This window comes from Clarias gariepinus, chromosome 22 (genome assembly GCF_024256425.1).
Source record: "Clarias gariepinus isolate MV-2021 ecotype Netherlands chromosome 22, CGAR_prim_01v2, whole genome shotgun sequence".
In the NCBI taxonomy this organism is placed as follows: domain Eukaryota; kingdom Metazoa; phylum Chordata; class Actinopteri; order Siluriformes; family Clariidae; genus Clarias; species Clarias gariepinus.
The window spans coordinates 9325522-9343160 of NC_071121.1; the positions used below are offsets into that span (position 1 = coordinate 9325522).

At 38.0% G+C, this 17639-nt stretch overlaps 1 protein-coding gene across 1 annotated transcript; it reads right to left on the reverse strand.

Moving 5' to 3' along the window:
* Positions 1-821: 821 nt before the first annotated feature.
* tmco4 (transmembrane and coiled-coil domains 4) lies at positions 822-16674 on the reverse strand. The gene is made up of 14 exons (XM_053482407.1): positions 16390-16674; positions 14474-14624; positions 14217-14391; positions 14085-14112; positions 13864-13993; positions 11958-12055; positions 10329-10472; positions 9949-10068; positions 9621-9785; positions 7424-7560; positions 7197-7281; positions 6954-7071; positions 6755-6872; positions 822-1801 (listed from the first exon to the last, which is right to left on the reverse strand). Exons 1-14 carry the CDS (start codon positions 16418-16420, stop codon positions 1154-1156), a joined length of 2148 nt encoding a protein of 715 aa, XP_053338382.1. The 5' UTR covers positions 16421-16674; the 3' UTR covers positions 822-1153.
* Between the last annotated feature and the right edge of the window lie 965 nt (positions 16675-17639).

Sequence of the window (17639 nt, forward strand, 5' to 3'; positions counted from 1 at the left end):
TCAAGTGGTTGTTGGTTAAGCCTTAATGAGTTTTTAATAATGTTTTATACAAGTTTTTGGAAAATTATTAAAAAATAATTTAGACTAAATCTACACTACCAGTCAAAAGTTTGGACACACCTTCTAATTCCTTGGTCTTTCCTGATTCCTAATTCTTTCTACATTGTAAAACAATGCTAAAGGCGTCCACAATGTGCAATAATCTCCTTCGAGCAGTTGATATTGAGATATGACAGCTAGTTCTGTTTTATGAAGCCTTCATAACGGCTCTAATCTGAGGTGCTGTTTGTTAATTGGTGATTTCTGAGGCTGGTAACTCTAAATTAACTTGAAATGAAGGTTTGGTTTTGCTTTCCTGGGATGGTCTTCATGAGAGACAGTTTCATCATGGTGCTTGATGGGTTGTGCAAATGTTCTTGACAATACTGTTCTTGCAAGAACTATTCCAGAAACAGCTGACCTTATATCTTAAAATAACAACTGACTGTTGCACAGTGGTGTGTATGTGTGTTTGTGCCCTGCAATGGATTGGCACCCTGTCCAGGATGCCTCGTGCCCTAAGTCTCCTGGGATAGGCTCCAGGTCCCCACCACCCTGAATACAGGATAAAGTGGTATAGAAGATGAGTGAGTGGTACAGTATAGAAGATTCCATTTGTGTTTTTTAGTTATCGAAAAAGCCAGTATTGTTCTAGAATGTAGAAAATAAATCCAAACTTGTGTCCAAACTTTGACTGGTACTGTAAATAAAAATAGTAAATAGACGAATGCAAGAAAGCATCTTGAATAGGGCTCATTTTAATATTTTAGGCTTGTGAAATAGCAGTGTTGTTACTGTATTTGATTAACAAACAATAATGGATGTGGTGCGGCAGTAATTTCCAGAATGCTCAAAATAAATGATTTCTCCGTCACACTGCCAACAGAAATTAACATCATCATTATTTTTAAATCGCTGAGACAAGTTTAAGGAAATTCCAGTTTATATAAAATTCCAGTTTCTTTTCACTGCTTCATGTACCTCAATATATTTATTGCTACAGTATAACACACCTGAATCAACCCCTTTATACTTAGCACTCAAGATGTATCAGGTGTTTAACAGCAGCATATTGGTACTCCAGTACAAGGACCATGAAGCACTGATTTAACCTTTAATTCTCATCGGAGTCCATGTGCGCTGTCGTCGTGTGCTCTGTGACCAGGCTATGTGGTGAGTGCGTAGGTAGTGTTGCAGAAGAAGTCTGTTTGCCTTTGGCCACTTGATCCTGTGTGGGACATTCAGTTCTTATACTGTTGTGTTTGATCGTATGCTCAGTACTCCAGTGTTTGGTGTCCCATTCCCAGGGAACGCACTCACTGTCTGTGTCACATTGACCCTCTTCCTCCTGTGTGCACTGACACTCTGAGCCCTCGGTGCAATCAGCGCCGTCAGTGCACGTGAAAATACTGTTGTTCTTTTGTTCAGACTCAGAGACATTTAGTGAGTCTAGCAAGTCAGATATGTCTGGAATATCCCAGCCATTCTCTTGCGCTCCGCCAGCACTGTGCTCTTCTTCTTCACTCTCTCGGAATTCATGCTTCACATTATTCTCCTCACTTTTGTTTGAAGCATCTATAAGCTTTTCTTCATATTGTGCATTGTGTTTGACGGGCTGGTCCAGTGGATTGTCCAGTTTCCCCTCACTTAACATCACTGCGTGAGAATGGCCAGGGGTAGTTCCAGCTCCCTCCTTGGTAGGAACGCCAACTGCTACAAGGATAGTGTCCATCTGATGCATGTAGTCCAAGTGACCTTTGACCTGTGAAAGATCAAATTCCAAATTGAAACAAAGACCAGATTAAAGGTTCGATTTGGTATCTTTTAGTAATTTAGTACGGTTACAGTTCCCTTTAAAAGAACTAAAAAGCAAGTCCATTTCCAGGAAATTCACATGCAGATTTAGTGAACATCGGTAAAACATGACACATTTTTAGGTAAGAAAAATTATGGCAACAGACAGACAATTCTTAAAGTAGGTAAGTGTAAATAACACTTGGTATTTGAATGCACACCCAATCCTTGAAATGATTTCGTCTAGCTGGTCACTCATGAACATCACCAAACTCAAGACATTGTAGCTCAGTGAATAAAACACCAGACTACTTTTTTAGAGGGTTGAGAGTTCAAACCCATCAACACTGAGCTGCCACTGCTTAAGCTAGACTGTTCACTTGAATGAATTAGATAAATGTACAAGGGTGAGTCAAAAATTATTCGCATTCCGTTCAACGCTACAGTCTTCCCAGTCCCTGTAGTGCAGGTGTAAACGTGTTACAAAAATGGGTGCCCTACTTATGATTTGTACGAAAGAAGAGCATGATGCGGTGATTTCTTTTTTCGTAGCCTGACGGCGTACCTGGTGCCAAAACAACTATTGGAAGTGGATGACCAAAAGTGTTTGGATATTCACAAACAAAATTTTGACTGATACTCTAAGGGAGTTGAAAGTTTCCTAAAGAGAATCATTAGTGGTGACGAGACATGGATTCAACACTACGAGCTTGAGAGTTAACAGCAAAGTATTGAACAGAAACATTCTTAAACGACAACCAAATAAAAGTCAACTAGCTGGAAAATTGATGCTTACAGTTTTCTGGGATTCTCAAGGGCCAGTATTGAAAAATTTTCTGGAAAAAGGTTGTTATTAATAGTGGTCATTACAGTGAGATTCTTATTCAGATTAAATCCAGAGGACTGCTATTCAAAGGCGTTTTTATTTTCCTGAAGGCAGCCCTACAAGGATGGAGTTCGTCAGAAGTGAAGACAGCGGTGCATCCGTGGCTCACGGAATACAAAAGCTTGAATGCGGATCATTTTTAACTTACCCTTGTAAATTGCCCTTGATAAATGATAAGTTGTAAAAAATACACTGTCAAGAAAAAGTTTGGAAACAACTTTTAACCAGGATATTATTGTATGTTTACAATGAAATGATAAAAAAATAATATCAAAATAAAATATGTTCATCATAAAACTTCCATTTTCTACTTAATCAGTGTTTTTCCAGAAATTTAAGTGTGGATGGTCTAAAAACTGATCAGGTGTTAAAACATCTTTAAATAAGTTCAGTAAACCAATTATGAGAGTTTATATTTGACTCTTCCTTCATAGAAAAAGCTTTCCTTAGAAACTTGTCAGTCTTGTCTTGAGTGCGGAAGGGTATTTATTCTGGATATTTTGGAGATATGGCAAAGAAATTTTAGATCTCTTTAAAAGGTGTACATTATAATCTCCAGAGACAAGTTGCAACTGGATCAAAAGATGCAATGGAAGACCCATGTGCATATCTGCCCAAGCAGACAAGTACTTCTGAGTGTCCTCCTTGAGAAACATACGCCTCACTGCTCCTGAATTGGCTGCATCGTTAAATAAAACAAGCGAGACACCAGTGTGCACAGACACGGTGCGTAGGAGACTGAGGTCAGCTGCCTTGACTCAGGGGCAGAGTTGGCAAGAGAGAGAGAGAGAGAGAGACAGAAAAAAAAGTACTAAGCTTGGCAAATTAGAAGAAAAGTTTGCAGTGAGCCAAGATGCGCAAACAATGGGCTTTAAAAGACTGGAACCTAGCCTTGTAGACTGATGAGTGCAAGTTTGAGGTATTTGGAACTAAGCGAAAAACATATGTCAAATGCAGACCCCAAGAAAATATGATAGAAGCTTGAACACCATCGGTGAATCCTGGAAATAGATCTAGGGATGCTTTGGCAATGTGCAAGGCATCCTCGTTTAGCATAGATATCACTCCACACTCCCTCTGGGCAACAAATAACTGGGGGTAACATCATCTTGTAGCAAGACAATGACCCCAAATCTTCTTCCTGGTTGTGTAGGGATTATCTAGAGAAGACATTAGCTTTTGGAATAGCTTAATCAACAGGTCTGAACCTCATCAAGCTGGTGTGGGAGAAGTTGGACAGAAGAGTTCGGGGACACTGGCAAACCAGCACAGCAGACCTTTGGGAAGTGCAGCAGAAGATCTGGGAGGAAATCACACCTGAATATCTGCAAAAAGTGACGCCAAAAAGAATGCTAGAGTGTTTTTTTTTTGTTGATGAAAGTAATTAATTACAGTATGATTATTCTGTGCTTAAATATGCTTAGAAATGAACTATTGTTTTTTTTTTTTTAAATCCATTTGATTGGAGAAAAACAAGGAAAGACAATAAAATACACATGTGAACATTACAAGTACATGTGTGTCCAAACTTTTTCTTGCCATTGTAAATATAAATAAATATTTTTGTTAATAATTTCAATAAATATTTTATGATGTTTTTCCAGGTTTGTACTGCAACTTCCTTCAGTCTTAGTCTCCTCTTTAGCAAACTTGATAAGGTTGAGCTCTCCTGTTTGAGTTGGCCAGTCTAAATCAATCCACATTTCCCCCTGATGAAGTCCTTTGTTGTGTTGATAGTGTGTTTTGGATCATTGGCTTGCAACACGATAAAGTTTCTCAAAATTAGATTGGATCCATGTCTCTATAAAATTTCTATAGATTTCTGAATATATTCTCCTGCTACAATAATGAATTGCATCACCAATAAAGAGTAGGGAGCCAGTTCCAGAAGCAGCCATGCAAGCCCAAGCCATACCATTACCTTCACTATGCTATGTGATTTTTGGATTGTGTGGAGACATTTTATTTCTCCACACTTTGGCTTTCCTGGAAATTCGGTAAAGGTTAATCCTGGTTACAGATCTCTCTCTGTGTTTCCTTCTGAATTTGCATCTTTGTGGTATGGTCACTGCATTTCTGCTCTGAAACAGTGGTTTGTGTAACCTGTGAAGGTTGTTGTTGACGTCTTCACAGCTCTCACAATGTTTGTCATCACCTGCTGTTGTTTTTATTGGCTGATCAGGCCAATGTCTTATTTTTAGACCACTAGTGGTGTCCTTTTTTTTTTAGGTCATGATGTTGTATTCATTATTGGCTAACCCCAGTGTTTGTGTGATGGCTCTCATTGGTTTTCCTTCTTTTCTTAGCTCGATCTGGGATCGCTTAAAAAACAGGTGGAATCAAACAAAATGTGTCATGTTTAACAAATGATAAATTTTTTAACTATGCCCCTTGTACACTCCTCAAATGAAAGCTGAACTTCTGATGTACTGTATGATATTTATCTTTTTATAGAAAAACCTGAATATCTTTAAAGTGTGAAATAAACCATGTCTACAATAAAAATATATAGTGTCTAAAATAAGAGATTTGGTCATGCCATTCCAATACTTTCAAAGAGGACTGTATGTTCATGTAAATTTATTTAAAAAGTCAATATCATTGGATTTACTTCTGTGTAATAGAATACTGTGAGCTGCACAGTATGTTTGGTGGCCTTCAAAAACCCAACCCGTCGAATTTTGCTACATCTGAATTCTGGAAAAAAGTTAAATGGTCATGTTTATAATTTTTTTTTTTATTTATTACATGCTGAAATAAAGTAAATACAAATAAAATAAACACATGGTCTAAGTCTAAGCGGTAATCTGTGATTGGTTCACTGGAAAAGGGTTCAGGCAGCCCACCAACATGTATAGGATAAGACAATGAGTTATAGAGAGTAAATAAGTATGAAAGAAAAAACATTTTTGGATGTACGGTTCTGGGAATTTTTTTTTATTATTCGGGGTCATCATATCGTTAATAATTTGAATTCTGGGTCGTCATATCGTTAATAATTTGCCCATAAAGTGTGTCCGTTTATGTTTTATTCCCTACAAGGGTTGAGATGTGCATGCACAAAACAGATCATGATTCAGTCCAAAAGAAAATATTTCGCCATGTGAAGGGTTTTGCCAGACTACCACATACGGACAACACCATATTGCAATTTTACTTCTATATATTATATCTGCTGTGTTTTAAAATTACCCTGAAATATTGTAAACCAAATGTTTCATCTGTGCTCACACTACAGAATAAAAAAAATGCTGTGATTTATCAAGAGTCAGTCATGAAGCCTGTAAGAGCGCAAAAAAACAACAAAAAACTAAACCAATTTTACTGATGCCTGCAGGTTTTGGACTTTTTAATACAGCTCTCTGCTGTGTTCTTGATACTGTGGGCACTTTATACTACAGCAATTGGGATCTGCAGCTGATTTCTATTTTGCTTCTGATTGACCAAGGCTCTGCTGCAGCTTTAAATCAATGTCCAAACAATGGGTTATGTTATCACGTAATTCTTTATCTACTTTCAGTCACATGGTGCCTTGTTTCAATGGTCAATAAGGCAAGCAGGGTGACCTCTCACTACACTACAGCAGAAAGACAGGAAAACAAAGTAAAGTATGCTAATGATTTTCTTTTGTATAAGCTTAATTAATCTACGTTCAAATAGCAAAGTTTTTGTTTAAATGCATTTCCTGTAAATGCTTTAACTGCTTCAATAATCATCACACAGAAAACCCTTAATTAGAAGTTGTGCCCAAACTTTTGACTGGTTCTGTATGACATCATGACTGCTATGATATATGAATGTAATTATTTGTGCCTGGCTATATTTTGTGCCTGGATTGTCTAAGCCAGGTTTAGCTTGCTTGTATTTATTTACTACAGATCCCAAAACACTTGTGGTACAGCTGTCTACATGATTAAACTGAGGATAGAGTAATCCCATACTATTCTAAGGACAGATGCTGAAGCAGTTTATATATCTCCAACCCATGTTTTTTCGAATATTCATCATCCTATGAACCTGGGGCTCTTTACTCACCACAGAAGACAGATCCACATTGAATATGCGACGATTATTTGAGCTGATTGGCTGAAGCCCTGCCACAGACAGCTGAACAGATGAACCTCTATACACATATCCAAGAAGCCAATCTCCCCTATACAACAACAAAAAAACAATTTACAATGTACTGTATTCATGAAATATTTTTAATAAATCTAACATGTCTTCTCCTAACCTGCAAAAACCATTGACGATCTTCCCAGCAACAACCTTCGAGAGCCGCTCCCATGTTTTCCCCGATCCATCCACAGGTGCTCCGAGCAGCACGACATCCTCTATGACACCTTCACAACCTGGCCAGCAATGAGACATGACATGTCTTTTAATGTGCAGGAGGAGATGCAGCTCACAAGTGCAGCCACATAGTGCAAATTGATATTTTGACCTTTCCATCATACACGAGGGAAGAGAATAGTACCTTTATCATTGGCAAGTTCTTCTAAACAGAAATAGATCACTCTAGCGCCGAGGCTAAAACCAATCAGACTGACAGGTCGCTTTCCCTTTGTTTGGACAGAGATAACACACAAGAGATCAGTAAGGACACCATCCTAATTAGAACTTCTCTAAAATCTGTACAAATGTAAAAAAAGGCACGGAGGGGCAGATTAAGTGTTACGAAATTCTATCTAACACCTCACAAACCTGTTGCCTGCTCCTGAGCACTTGGGCCAGATGCTTTCCCACCTCTGCTGAGCGACTCAGACATACTCCCCATGGGTTATCAATCACGCTCGCCACCGCTAGCAGAGACGCGGGCCAAGTGAGCGCAGTAACGATGCCTGTGTAAGTAGGAGATCAGAACAGCTCAGGCAATAAAGTATTACATATCTACTTGAATTTAAGGTGAATCTTTATATTTAAGATTGTAGGTGTTTGTGACATCTTCTACAATATAATGCTCTGAAAAGGTGAGCTTGTTTATTTTTAAGTTATAAAGGAGAAAACTCCATTCAGTTATTCCATCGTCACTGTAGCGCAGGAGCACTGGGGACATTTTGACAGCCCATATCCAAAGGGTAAAAGTAGGCTGGTACGGTCCGGTACTGCGTACCACTATAAAATCTAGTGGCTGTATACAGGACTGGAAAGTGGGTAGAGCAGATGCGTGCCAAAACCCTAGTGTTAATTTTGTTAGCTATTTTCAATTTTAGTCTTAGTCCCGGGATAAATGTCTCTATTAGTTTTTATCATATTTAGTCAATCTTATTAACCTATTTTTGTTTAGTCAAGATTTAGTCGACTAAAAATCTGGATATTTTAGTTCAGATTTAATCAGAGGAACCCTTAGGTAGTTTAGTCTAATTTTAGTCTGATGAACCCTTAAGTATTTTAGTTTAATTTTAGTCAAAGGAACCCTTAAATATTTTAGTTTAGTTTTAGTCAGAGGAACCCTTAAGTATTTTAGTTTAGTTTTAGTCAGTAAAAACATAAGATTTTACCAATTAGATTATTATTAATTAACCCTACAATCAATCTAGTCTATGTCACTACACGTCTGCTTTTTCTCCTCAGTTCAATATAAAGAAAATGGGCCCAAATATGAGCTGCTCTCTTTCGCGTCTTTTTCGAGTAATACTGCTGTGATGACGAAGTGTTAAAGACGACTGAGCTTGTAACATCCAGTCACTTTTTGCGAAAACTACTCCCGATATACTGCACACCGTGACCCGGGAAATACTGCTGGTTGTGCCATAATGAATGAACATGATATTGTAGCAGATTGTGACGAAAATGATATGTTGACAAAAATAAAGACAGATGTTTAATGAGTTTTTATTTTTTTAAACCACATTTTAGTCTCGTCTTTTTTTTTTCAACGATATTGCATGTTGATTTTGCCACTGTCACTGTTCACTGGTATCCGTGATGTCTGGTCATTGGTAAAAAGGCCGTCAACGAATATTTTACGTCATTATTTTGTTGACAAAACTAACACTGCAAAACCCACATTCAAAACCAGTCATGGAAGCACTTTCAGCAAGAAAACACATTTGCTAATGTTATTTCATCTTGAACAATACTTGTTCCATTGCTTTTACGTCATTCCGAAATTTTCGATCGTGTTGTGTTTCGATCTTTCATTACTGCTAGTTAATGTGAGCACAGGCTTTCGTCAATGCACTGACCGGTTCCTGACTCACCTCATCCATTTGTTCACGGGTTAAGCAGACTACAAAGCTAACTAGATTCTAACACAAGGCTGAATCCCAAATCCCTCTCTAACAAGCACTACTTGGTGTGTGGAACAAGGGATTCGACACCCTACAAAGTACACTAGCTTTCTGTTTTATGCCATTTGGGATTCAACCCTGGAACAGTTATTCTAAGTCCATCTATTCTAAAGCCGAATAAATGGAGACATAAAGAGAAACATATGCAATTTACAGGGCTGTCCACCACCTCCATGGTTTATTCTCTTCGTCTTTTGGCTACAAAAAAACAGTAAGGATTTTAAAGAACCTTTCAATATCTAACTAGAAACTGATTGATTAGAGTGAAGTGATTTTCTACATAACAATCCAACAATGTGTTTAAAGAATCACATTCCCTCTATGAGGAAGTCTTATTCTAAATAAAACTCGAGGTTACTTGCAGGGAAAAAAATAGTGCATCATCAATTATTTCATCATGCCATCTATATTTTTGACTTAAATAGAAATAAACTTCTGCTCTGTTTTGACACATTAAGATTAAAGAAAAAAATATATAGGTAATAGTATAGATTGTATTCAGGTCTAATGAATGGACATTTACTTATAAATAGTCAGTATATTAAAGCTGTTATTGATTTCATAGCATTTAAAATAATGTTAATACAGTCAATGTCAAAACACCTAACCTGATAGGACTGTGTATTTAAGGGCCTCCTGTGCAACAATGCTGACCAGCCCATCCCACAGTGTGTTCAGGACAGAGCCCAGATCCAGTAGGTAGCGAGACTCCCACTTCAAACAGTACTGCTCACCACAGGCACCCAGACTGCGCCATGGAGCCTGAAAGGAACCTACAATAGACAAAAGGATTTCCTGGACACAGTTCCATTGTACAGGTTTTAGAAGATTAACAAACATTAACACAATGGTTAATTATAATTCAGTTCTTAATTAAGTACTAGGATGTCTGATACAGTATTGTAATGGGTTAATATAGCTGGAATGAGTACTGACTGTATTTGCCAGTGCACAGCCATCCTGTGACAGCCACAGTCACATGAAGGTGCTTCCCTGAGTTTAATGGAAGGAACTCAAATTCCTCGATTGCACCCACTCGTTTGTTCATTTTATATCCTAGCAATGAAAATGTAAAAAGAAACAAACAGACAAAAAAAACCCACAATGTTAATGGTCAAACTATAAAGTGCACAACCAAAAAAAGGAAAGCAAGGAAAGCAAAACTATTAGATTATCTGGATTATGTGTTTAAATTTCAGGGCTTTCTACATTATATTTGCATTCTTTCTTATTTTACCTGTACGCTGTTTTTTTTCCTTACACACCTGCCTAACAGACAAAAATAATTCAATGAGAGACAGTTCACAACAGCTCACCAGTTAATCCAGCTCCTGCTGCACCAAACAGAGAGGCCATGATGGCAATACCAGTGGCTGAGCCCAGAACAGCAGCTCCACCGGCACCCAACACTGCTCCTGCTCCTGCAGCTACTAAGGGTGCAGCCAGACCCCCTGTCACACCTAACACACAACAAAACATGTATTTAACTGTGTTAAGTATTTCTCAGGTAGAAGGTGCTACAGAACAATGCTGCTGACTGGCTATTACTGGGACACATAATTGGGCCAAAAGTTTGTGGACATCTTTTACATTAAATATCTATTCCTCAAATTTATAACTCAAATTTAAGACAAATCTTTACATTTTAAACTGTACTGGTGTATAAATAAATACATTTGTTTTGTTATGGAATAACAATATGAAATGACTATATTATCCTAATGCCAAAATAACTGTACAAGAATACATTCAGGTCAAGCCTTGACTTGTCGTTTCATGAGCAGAAAAATGAAGGTGTAAAACTGACTGGGATTTATGGAAGACTTAAAAGCACAGGACAGTTATGAGACTCATAACATAAGCCGCTGAGACTCCTGGCTGAGGTGGGTTGGAGGACACTGCAGTCGTTCCTGTGAACATTCAGCAAGTGGAATGCCTGATCCTTGAAAATTGACAGATAACTTGTTTCCAACTTGCAGAAGAGATGCATTTGTCTCTGGAAACTGTACACATAATCACTTTGCTTATTCAAAGAACTCATGTTGGGAACATTGCCACATCCACTGTACAGTACCGACTTTGCTCCAAACCATTTCCACATGTTTGGGTTATTAAAGGAGTTCCTGGGAAGCCAGAATTTCAGATGTAAAACAGGCAGTCTTATGTAAAGAAGACTAATTTGTTGGTATCCAAGCACTGGTGAAACACTGGGACAAGTCCATTAAAGAAATAAAAGAAGTGTTCCCTCTCATAACTGTGTTCTGTTGTTTTGTGCATTGAAAGCCCCAGTTTGACCTGAATGCCTCATACTTTTATAACCGCATAATAATAATAATAATAGTAATAATAATCCGTGTGGCGCAGTGGTAAAGCGCTCGCCCTATCATCCGGAGATCGCTAGTTCGGTTCCCGGGTGATGCTGTTACCTCTCACAGCCGGAGGTCTAGAGAGAGCTGATTGGCCGAGCTCTCTCAGCGGGGAGGAATGAGAAGTACTTTGTGCTCCCACATTAATCACGCAGCTCTACAGCCAATCAGGGGCGTCTGTGAGCTCGCGCACGCAGAAGGAGCAGCTAGAACTTTCCTCCGAGTGTGTTACTCCGCCCCTCACGGTGCGTGAGCAAGCAGTTCGAAAAGATGGGGTCAGCTGGCGTCACGCGGTTCGGAGGAAACACGTGATAGTCTTCGGCCCTCCCTGCTGAATGGTAGTAGTAGCCTTAATGTGGGAGCCCCCTAGCGACGGGGAGGAATTGGCCACGACTAAATTAGGGAGAACATCAGGGGAAAAAATTAATAAATAAATAAATAATAATAATAATAACAATAACAATAAGAAGAAGAAGAAAAAGAAGAAATACATAATAATTTTGCAACGGTCAGGTGTCCACAAACTTTTGGCCATATAGTGCAGATGCATCATAGAACTAAGGACAAGTTTAAACACACCCAGCACTGTACCACCACCAACAGTTGCAAGACCTATTAGCAAGTAACGCCGAAGCGCACGCCCTCTTTCTTTCTTCCGTCTTCGCGATGACTCTTCTCTGTGCACAAATTTACAAAAAAGAGATCATCAACAAACAAAATACTGTATTTTGACATACTTGTAGGTATAACAGGCATGATGTAAGATGGTGAAATTGTGCATTTATCTGAAATATTATGTGTTCTTGCTAGACTGCATGGATGATATGATTCATCAAAACACCTACAGAGACTTTCTGAAATAGCAGCGAATAGAGACACCATTTTATAAAGTGCTTCGAGTATTAAAAATTTTATTTATTTAAAAAGAAACACCTTTGGAGGTGAATCCTAACCCACTTAGTGTATCCTAAATTGATGAAATGAAGAAATGTGAATAATAATAATAATAATAATAGTAATGAGCAAAGCATATGATAACCAAACCTTGTACTTACTCTCATAATCAATCCAGATTGAAAGCAACACAAAAATAAAACAAACAGTTTTTCATGAAGTCTTAATTTTCCATTAATATTCATTAAGACTGCTCACAGACCTGATCTGAGAGATTCATAAGACAGACATGGTTATTACACAGGCTGCAACAATCCACTGAATTATTCTGACTTTGATTACAGATAGACAAGAGTTTGCCATGAGCTCATACATATGTTAATTAATTTCTTAGTACACTTCCATTAAATAAAGAAAAACCCACGACTGTCACAGAAATAACTGGAGTCTGATCAAAGTAATAATAAATCATACTTTCATGAACGTCAACTAATAAAAAACAAACATAGCTTTTGAATTATGATTAAAGAGAATAAAATCTGACACTCTGCAGTACGCTTCACCCCGGAATGCCTTGATAGTCTTGAGATTTAATATTACCCTGCATAGATTCAAGACTTCACGTGCCAGACGCTGTAAAGCAGGCCTTAAATATAACCAAACCTCCTGCATGTTTCACGGTAGGTAATACCAGTGAGCTGAAAAAAGAACTAGGTACAGCGTTCTTTTCTTTAAAAGCCTAATTTTTGCCTTTGTTAAGATAAAACTCCTGTGACTTGCAAAACTAGAGCCTTTTAAGGCTCTAGTTTTGTCACATCTTTCCAAAGCACATTTTTTCAGAAGCACATTCACGTTGCCAATATGCATTTTGGCAAATTCCAGTCTGGTGTTTTTATTATTTGCTTTCAAACAGCGACAGACCGTGCGATCTTACACTGATGTACCTTGATCTTGGGGTTCACCATCTTCGTGGAAGTTGTCCTCGGCTCTTTGGTTACCATTCATAGTATCATTCTGTTGGCATCAATTTTCCTCTTGCAGCCAAATCCAGGGAGGTTTCCTACAGTCCCTGGGACCCTAAACTTCTTAATAATATTTGCAACTGCAGCAAAACTGTATGCAAAAGCAATGTTTGATTTTAATTAGTCAATGATCATTAAATTATTATTCAATATCAATTTTGTCAGTTATTCCAGTGACCAATGTGAGTTTACCTTTCTTTAATGGAAGGACCGATGTAGATAACAATAAAGAAAGTCTATCACCCTAAACCTGTTTAAGGCAAATATCTTTGACAATCATTTACATTTAAGAAAACCTGTGTTGAAGGCAAAAACAGTCCCATAAGACAATGTTCTTCAGACACATTATTCAAGCCAGTTAACAATTATTTTAATCAATATTATACAAATTAAAAGTACAGTAAGGAGTCATTGGTGGCTCAGTTTTTCACCTGCCATGTGGAAGTCCTTAGTGCTAGTCTCGAGTTTGAGCAATGTTAAACCTGTGCTATGGCGCACATTAAAGGAAGCAGCCTAACAACAAAACAATAACAACATAAAATGTAACAATATGCATATTCAACTCTTACTCGCTCTCCTCCCCTCCTTGTCTCAATTGTTCTCCGAGTGTCTCCTCAAAATCTTCGAGCTGCTGAGGACAGACACGCAGTAGGCAGCTGACATGTCGGATCAGGACACGAGCCCTGGCGTCGTACTCACCTTAAACAGGAGAGCAGGAGCATGGTCAAACACTGTTTTTCAAAATCGTAACCATTTAAAGTAATCGAAAAAAGATACAAAGGACTCTCACCATCTTTGACTGAGAAGGAAACAAGATCCTAAATGATGATTAAAAAAGGGTTGAGCAGTTGGTTACAATGTGAGCAGTATTATGATTACACAAGCTCTACTATAGGCTGATAAACTGTGTACATTTACACACCTGTGTAACAGGCAAAGCTCCAGTTCTGAGAAGCGGCTCTGCCTGAAGAATAGACAGGAAGGTGTCACTGCCTTCACACCCAAGTCCAGCCAGGAAGGCCTGCATCACTGGCATGACGGACTCGTCAAGACCAAGCCATTGCACAAAGCATTCCAGATACTGCTCCCGAAATGCCCTGCCAGGAAGAAATCATTCACAGTGTTCCAAAATGTCCAACAATTAAAATGTCCAAGTAAATTTCTGCCCTGCCCTCCTACCTTAGTTCTGGTCCTGGGAAAAGGTGACCGAGGGACACGGCACACAAAGCAGCATAGGCAAATCGGCCTGGTTCACTGAGCTGCCTTCCGATTGCCGCATCTGCTCTCGACTGACCTTTGCTGTTTATTTTGGATTCTCGTTCTCCTGGGTCTGTTAAAAGAAAAAAAAAGTGAAATAAAAAAGAAAAAGAAAACAACTAAATGTAGCATCAGTTAAAGCTAATTCTAGCAACACTTACATATACAGTAACAAAGCAAATTTAGTTAGGAAAACAGACAGTAATAATAACTTAATAAACAATTTAATTTATACAAAAAATCTTTTTTACATACATTTTACCCGTTTCTCATATTTTTGGGCCATGCGCAGATGTTTTGAGAATGACACAAATATTAAATTTTGCATAGTCTATGGTACTATGGTATCCTGAAGTATAATTACAAGTGTTTCATAAGTGTCAAAGGCTTTTACTGACAATTAAATTATTTTTATGCAAATATGACAATATTTGCAGTTATGGCACAATGTTAATCAACTTCTGGGCCATATCCTGAACGATGGCGATCCATTCTTGCATAATCAATTTATGAAGTTTGCAGGTTTTTGTCAGAGGATGTTTATGTACCATTTTTTATTTATGGCTGTGTTCTTAGGAAAAATTGTGAGTGAGCCCACTTCAGTGGCTTAGAAGCAACCCCACACATGAATGTCTCAGGATGTTTAACTGTTGGCATGACAAGACTGAAGCAATAGACTTTGCGAAAATTAATATTTGTGTCATTTTCAAAACTTTTGGCCACTGCTGTAGTTGGGTTTTTATAAGATAAAATGATTGTCATAATCAACCTCATAATGATAACAAAATAATTGTACAACCTGTAGTTTAATTTGTGTGTGTAACACAAATGTTCATAATATTTGATACTTCTTATTACCAGATCTATGCTTCGTTTTTTGTAAATATGCATACTAATTTATATTTTTATCAGATAAAAAGAAATACAGTTGCTAAATACAGTTTAATGCCCTTTTACAGTATGTTGTGTCAGTAACTTTGAATTCAGATCCTTCAATGATCTTAATTGTCATTCACATGAAAATACATACTGTAAACCTGAATAAAACCTCTAAAAAGTGACATTGTTAACATATTGCAACATAAATTTGACATGGTTACGGACACTACAGATTTTTTTTTTTTGCTTTTCCAGCTTTTACCAAAAATTAATTGTAATTTAAGCTTTTTACCGGTCATATGCTTCTAGAAGCTTACACCAATTTTAGTATACTGTACTCATAAATAAATATGAATTATTTTCATTTATTATTGTTTAAAGCATTTTTGGGGCAAATATAAAATCATCTCTCCAAAATGGCTGAAATTTTTAGGGAACCAAGATTAGTCACTTCCATGTTGAATAAACTTCAGAAGTAGCTTCTTAGGCACAGACATTTTCTGTATTATATGTATAACAAAAAAAGCACCAATACTGTGTTACCAATACTAATTATTATTATTATTATTTTATTATTATTACTACTATTATTATTATTATTTATAGTATTTAGGGAATATAACAACCAAATGAAAAGTGTGAGCACCCTGAGTTCCCCGTTATTCCCTGCCAAGCCTGCTATCTTTCCTCATCACTGTGCAAACACTCAGTACACCATACACTCCTGTGACACTCAGGCCGACCATTCTATTCCACTTAACAATATAAAACATTACAAACTAAAAACAGTTCCACATAATGTTCTTAGTAATGTCTATAGTCATGAATACTTTCTTCTATTTCATTTGAATATACATTCCTATAATATGCTAACAGTGGTTAGCTTAACAAGTTGCTCCTCTAGGCAACTTACTACTAGTAGTACTAATACTGTACTAACCAACTTAACGCTGACTCACCTAAAGCTAAACCCGAATCTGATGAGTCCATGCTCACAAAGCCTGGCTCTTCAGCCCGTGTGTTTCACTTCATAACATCTGATCTGTGCCTATGGTCCACGTACTTCCGGGTCAAATCGAAGTTCAGCTTTTCAACACGTAAGTTAAACTTGTGCGTGTCCAGGTCTAAACCGTCTCAGCTACACGTCAGATTTACAGAAACACGAATTCGTTTAACAAAAAAAAAAAAAAAAAAAGCTTACAGTGATATATACCTCAAATAAGACTTATAACTTATATATTGGACAACGCGGGAATGTACGTAATAGGAAAAAACTAAACAAATATAAATGTGTAATTCCCGAGTTGGACGGAAGAGGGCACTACCCGAACATTTTTTAATGGAATTACTGTAGGTTTAAATTACAGTCAAAAGTGTGTTTGTCTTCCTCATAAAGGGTTTTTGAAGGCGATTATAATCGCGTCTTGTGCAAGTAAACAAAAAGGAACATTTGCTTTAAGCTGTAACAGAAATTTATGACTATTGTAGGCTCACTACTCATCATACTCATTGTCTTCTACTCATCATATTCATATCGCTTTGTCCCGTATTCAGGGCCTGGAGCCTGTCCCAGGAGACTAAGGGCATAAGGCCAGGTACACCCTGGGCAGGGTGCCAGTCCATCGCAGGGCACACACAAATATACACACTCACACACTACAGACAATTTGGGTATGGCAATTAGCACCAAATAGCGTCAACGCTAATCAGCATGTCTTTGGACTGTGGGAGGAAACCGGAGGAACAAGAGATGGTAATCAAACCTGGCCTAGAACCAAACCCAGACTCTGGAAGTGCAAGGCGACAATGCTTACAACTAAGCCACTGCTTAATTTTGAGTAGGTCCCCCCTTTGCCACGATAACAGTGATGTACTGTGTGTTCTAACACCTTTCTATAACAACCAGCATTAACTTTGTAGGTCAGCAATTTGATCTACACTAGCGTTTCTATTGGATCAGACTACACAGTCCCTGTGCATGAGTAAGCCTTGGGCACCCATGACCCTGTTGGCATTTCAGCAGCTTTTCTCCCTTGGATTACTTTTGGTATGTCCTGACTACTGCAGACAGGAACATCCTACAAGAGCTGCTTTTTGGAGTTGCTCTGACCCAGTCGTCTAGACATCACAATTTGGTCCTTGTCGAAGTCACTCGAATCCTTACGCTTGCTGCACTTGCTGCCTAATATATCCCACCCACTTCTAGATG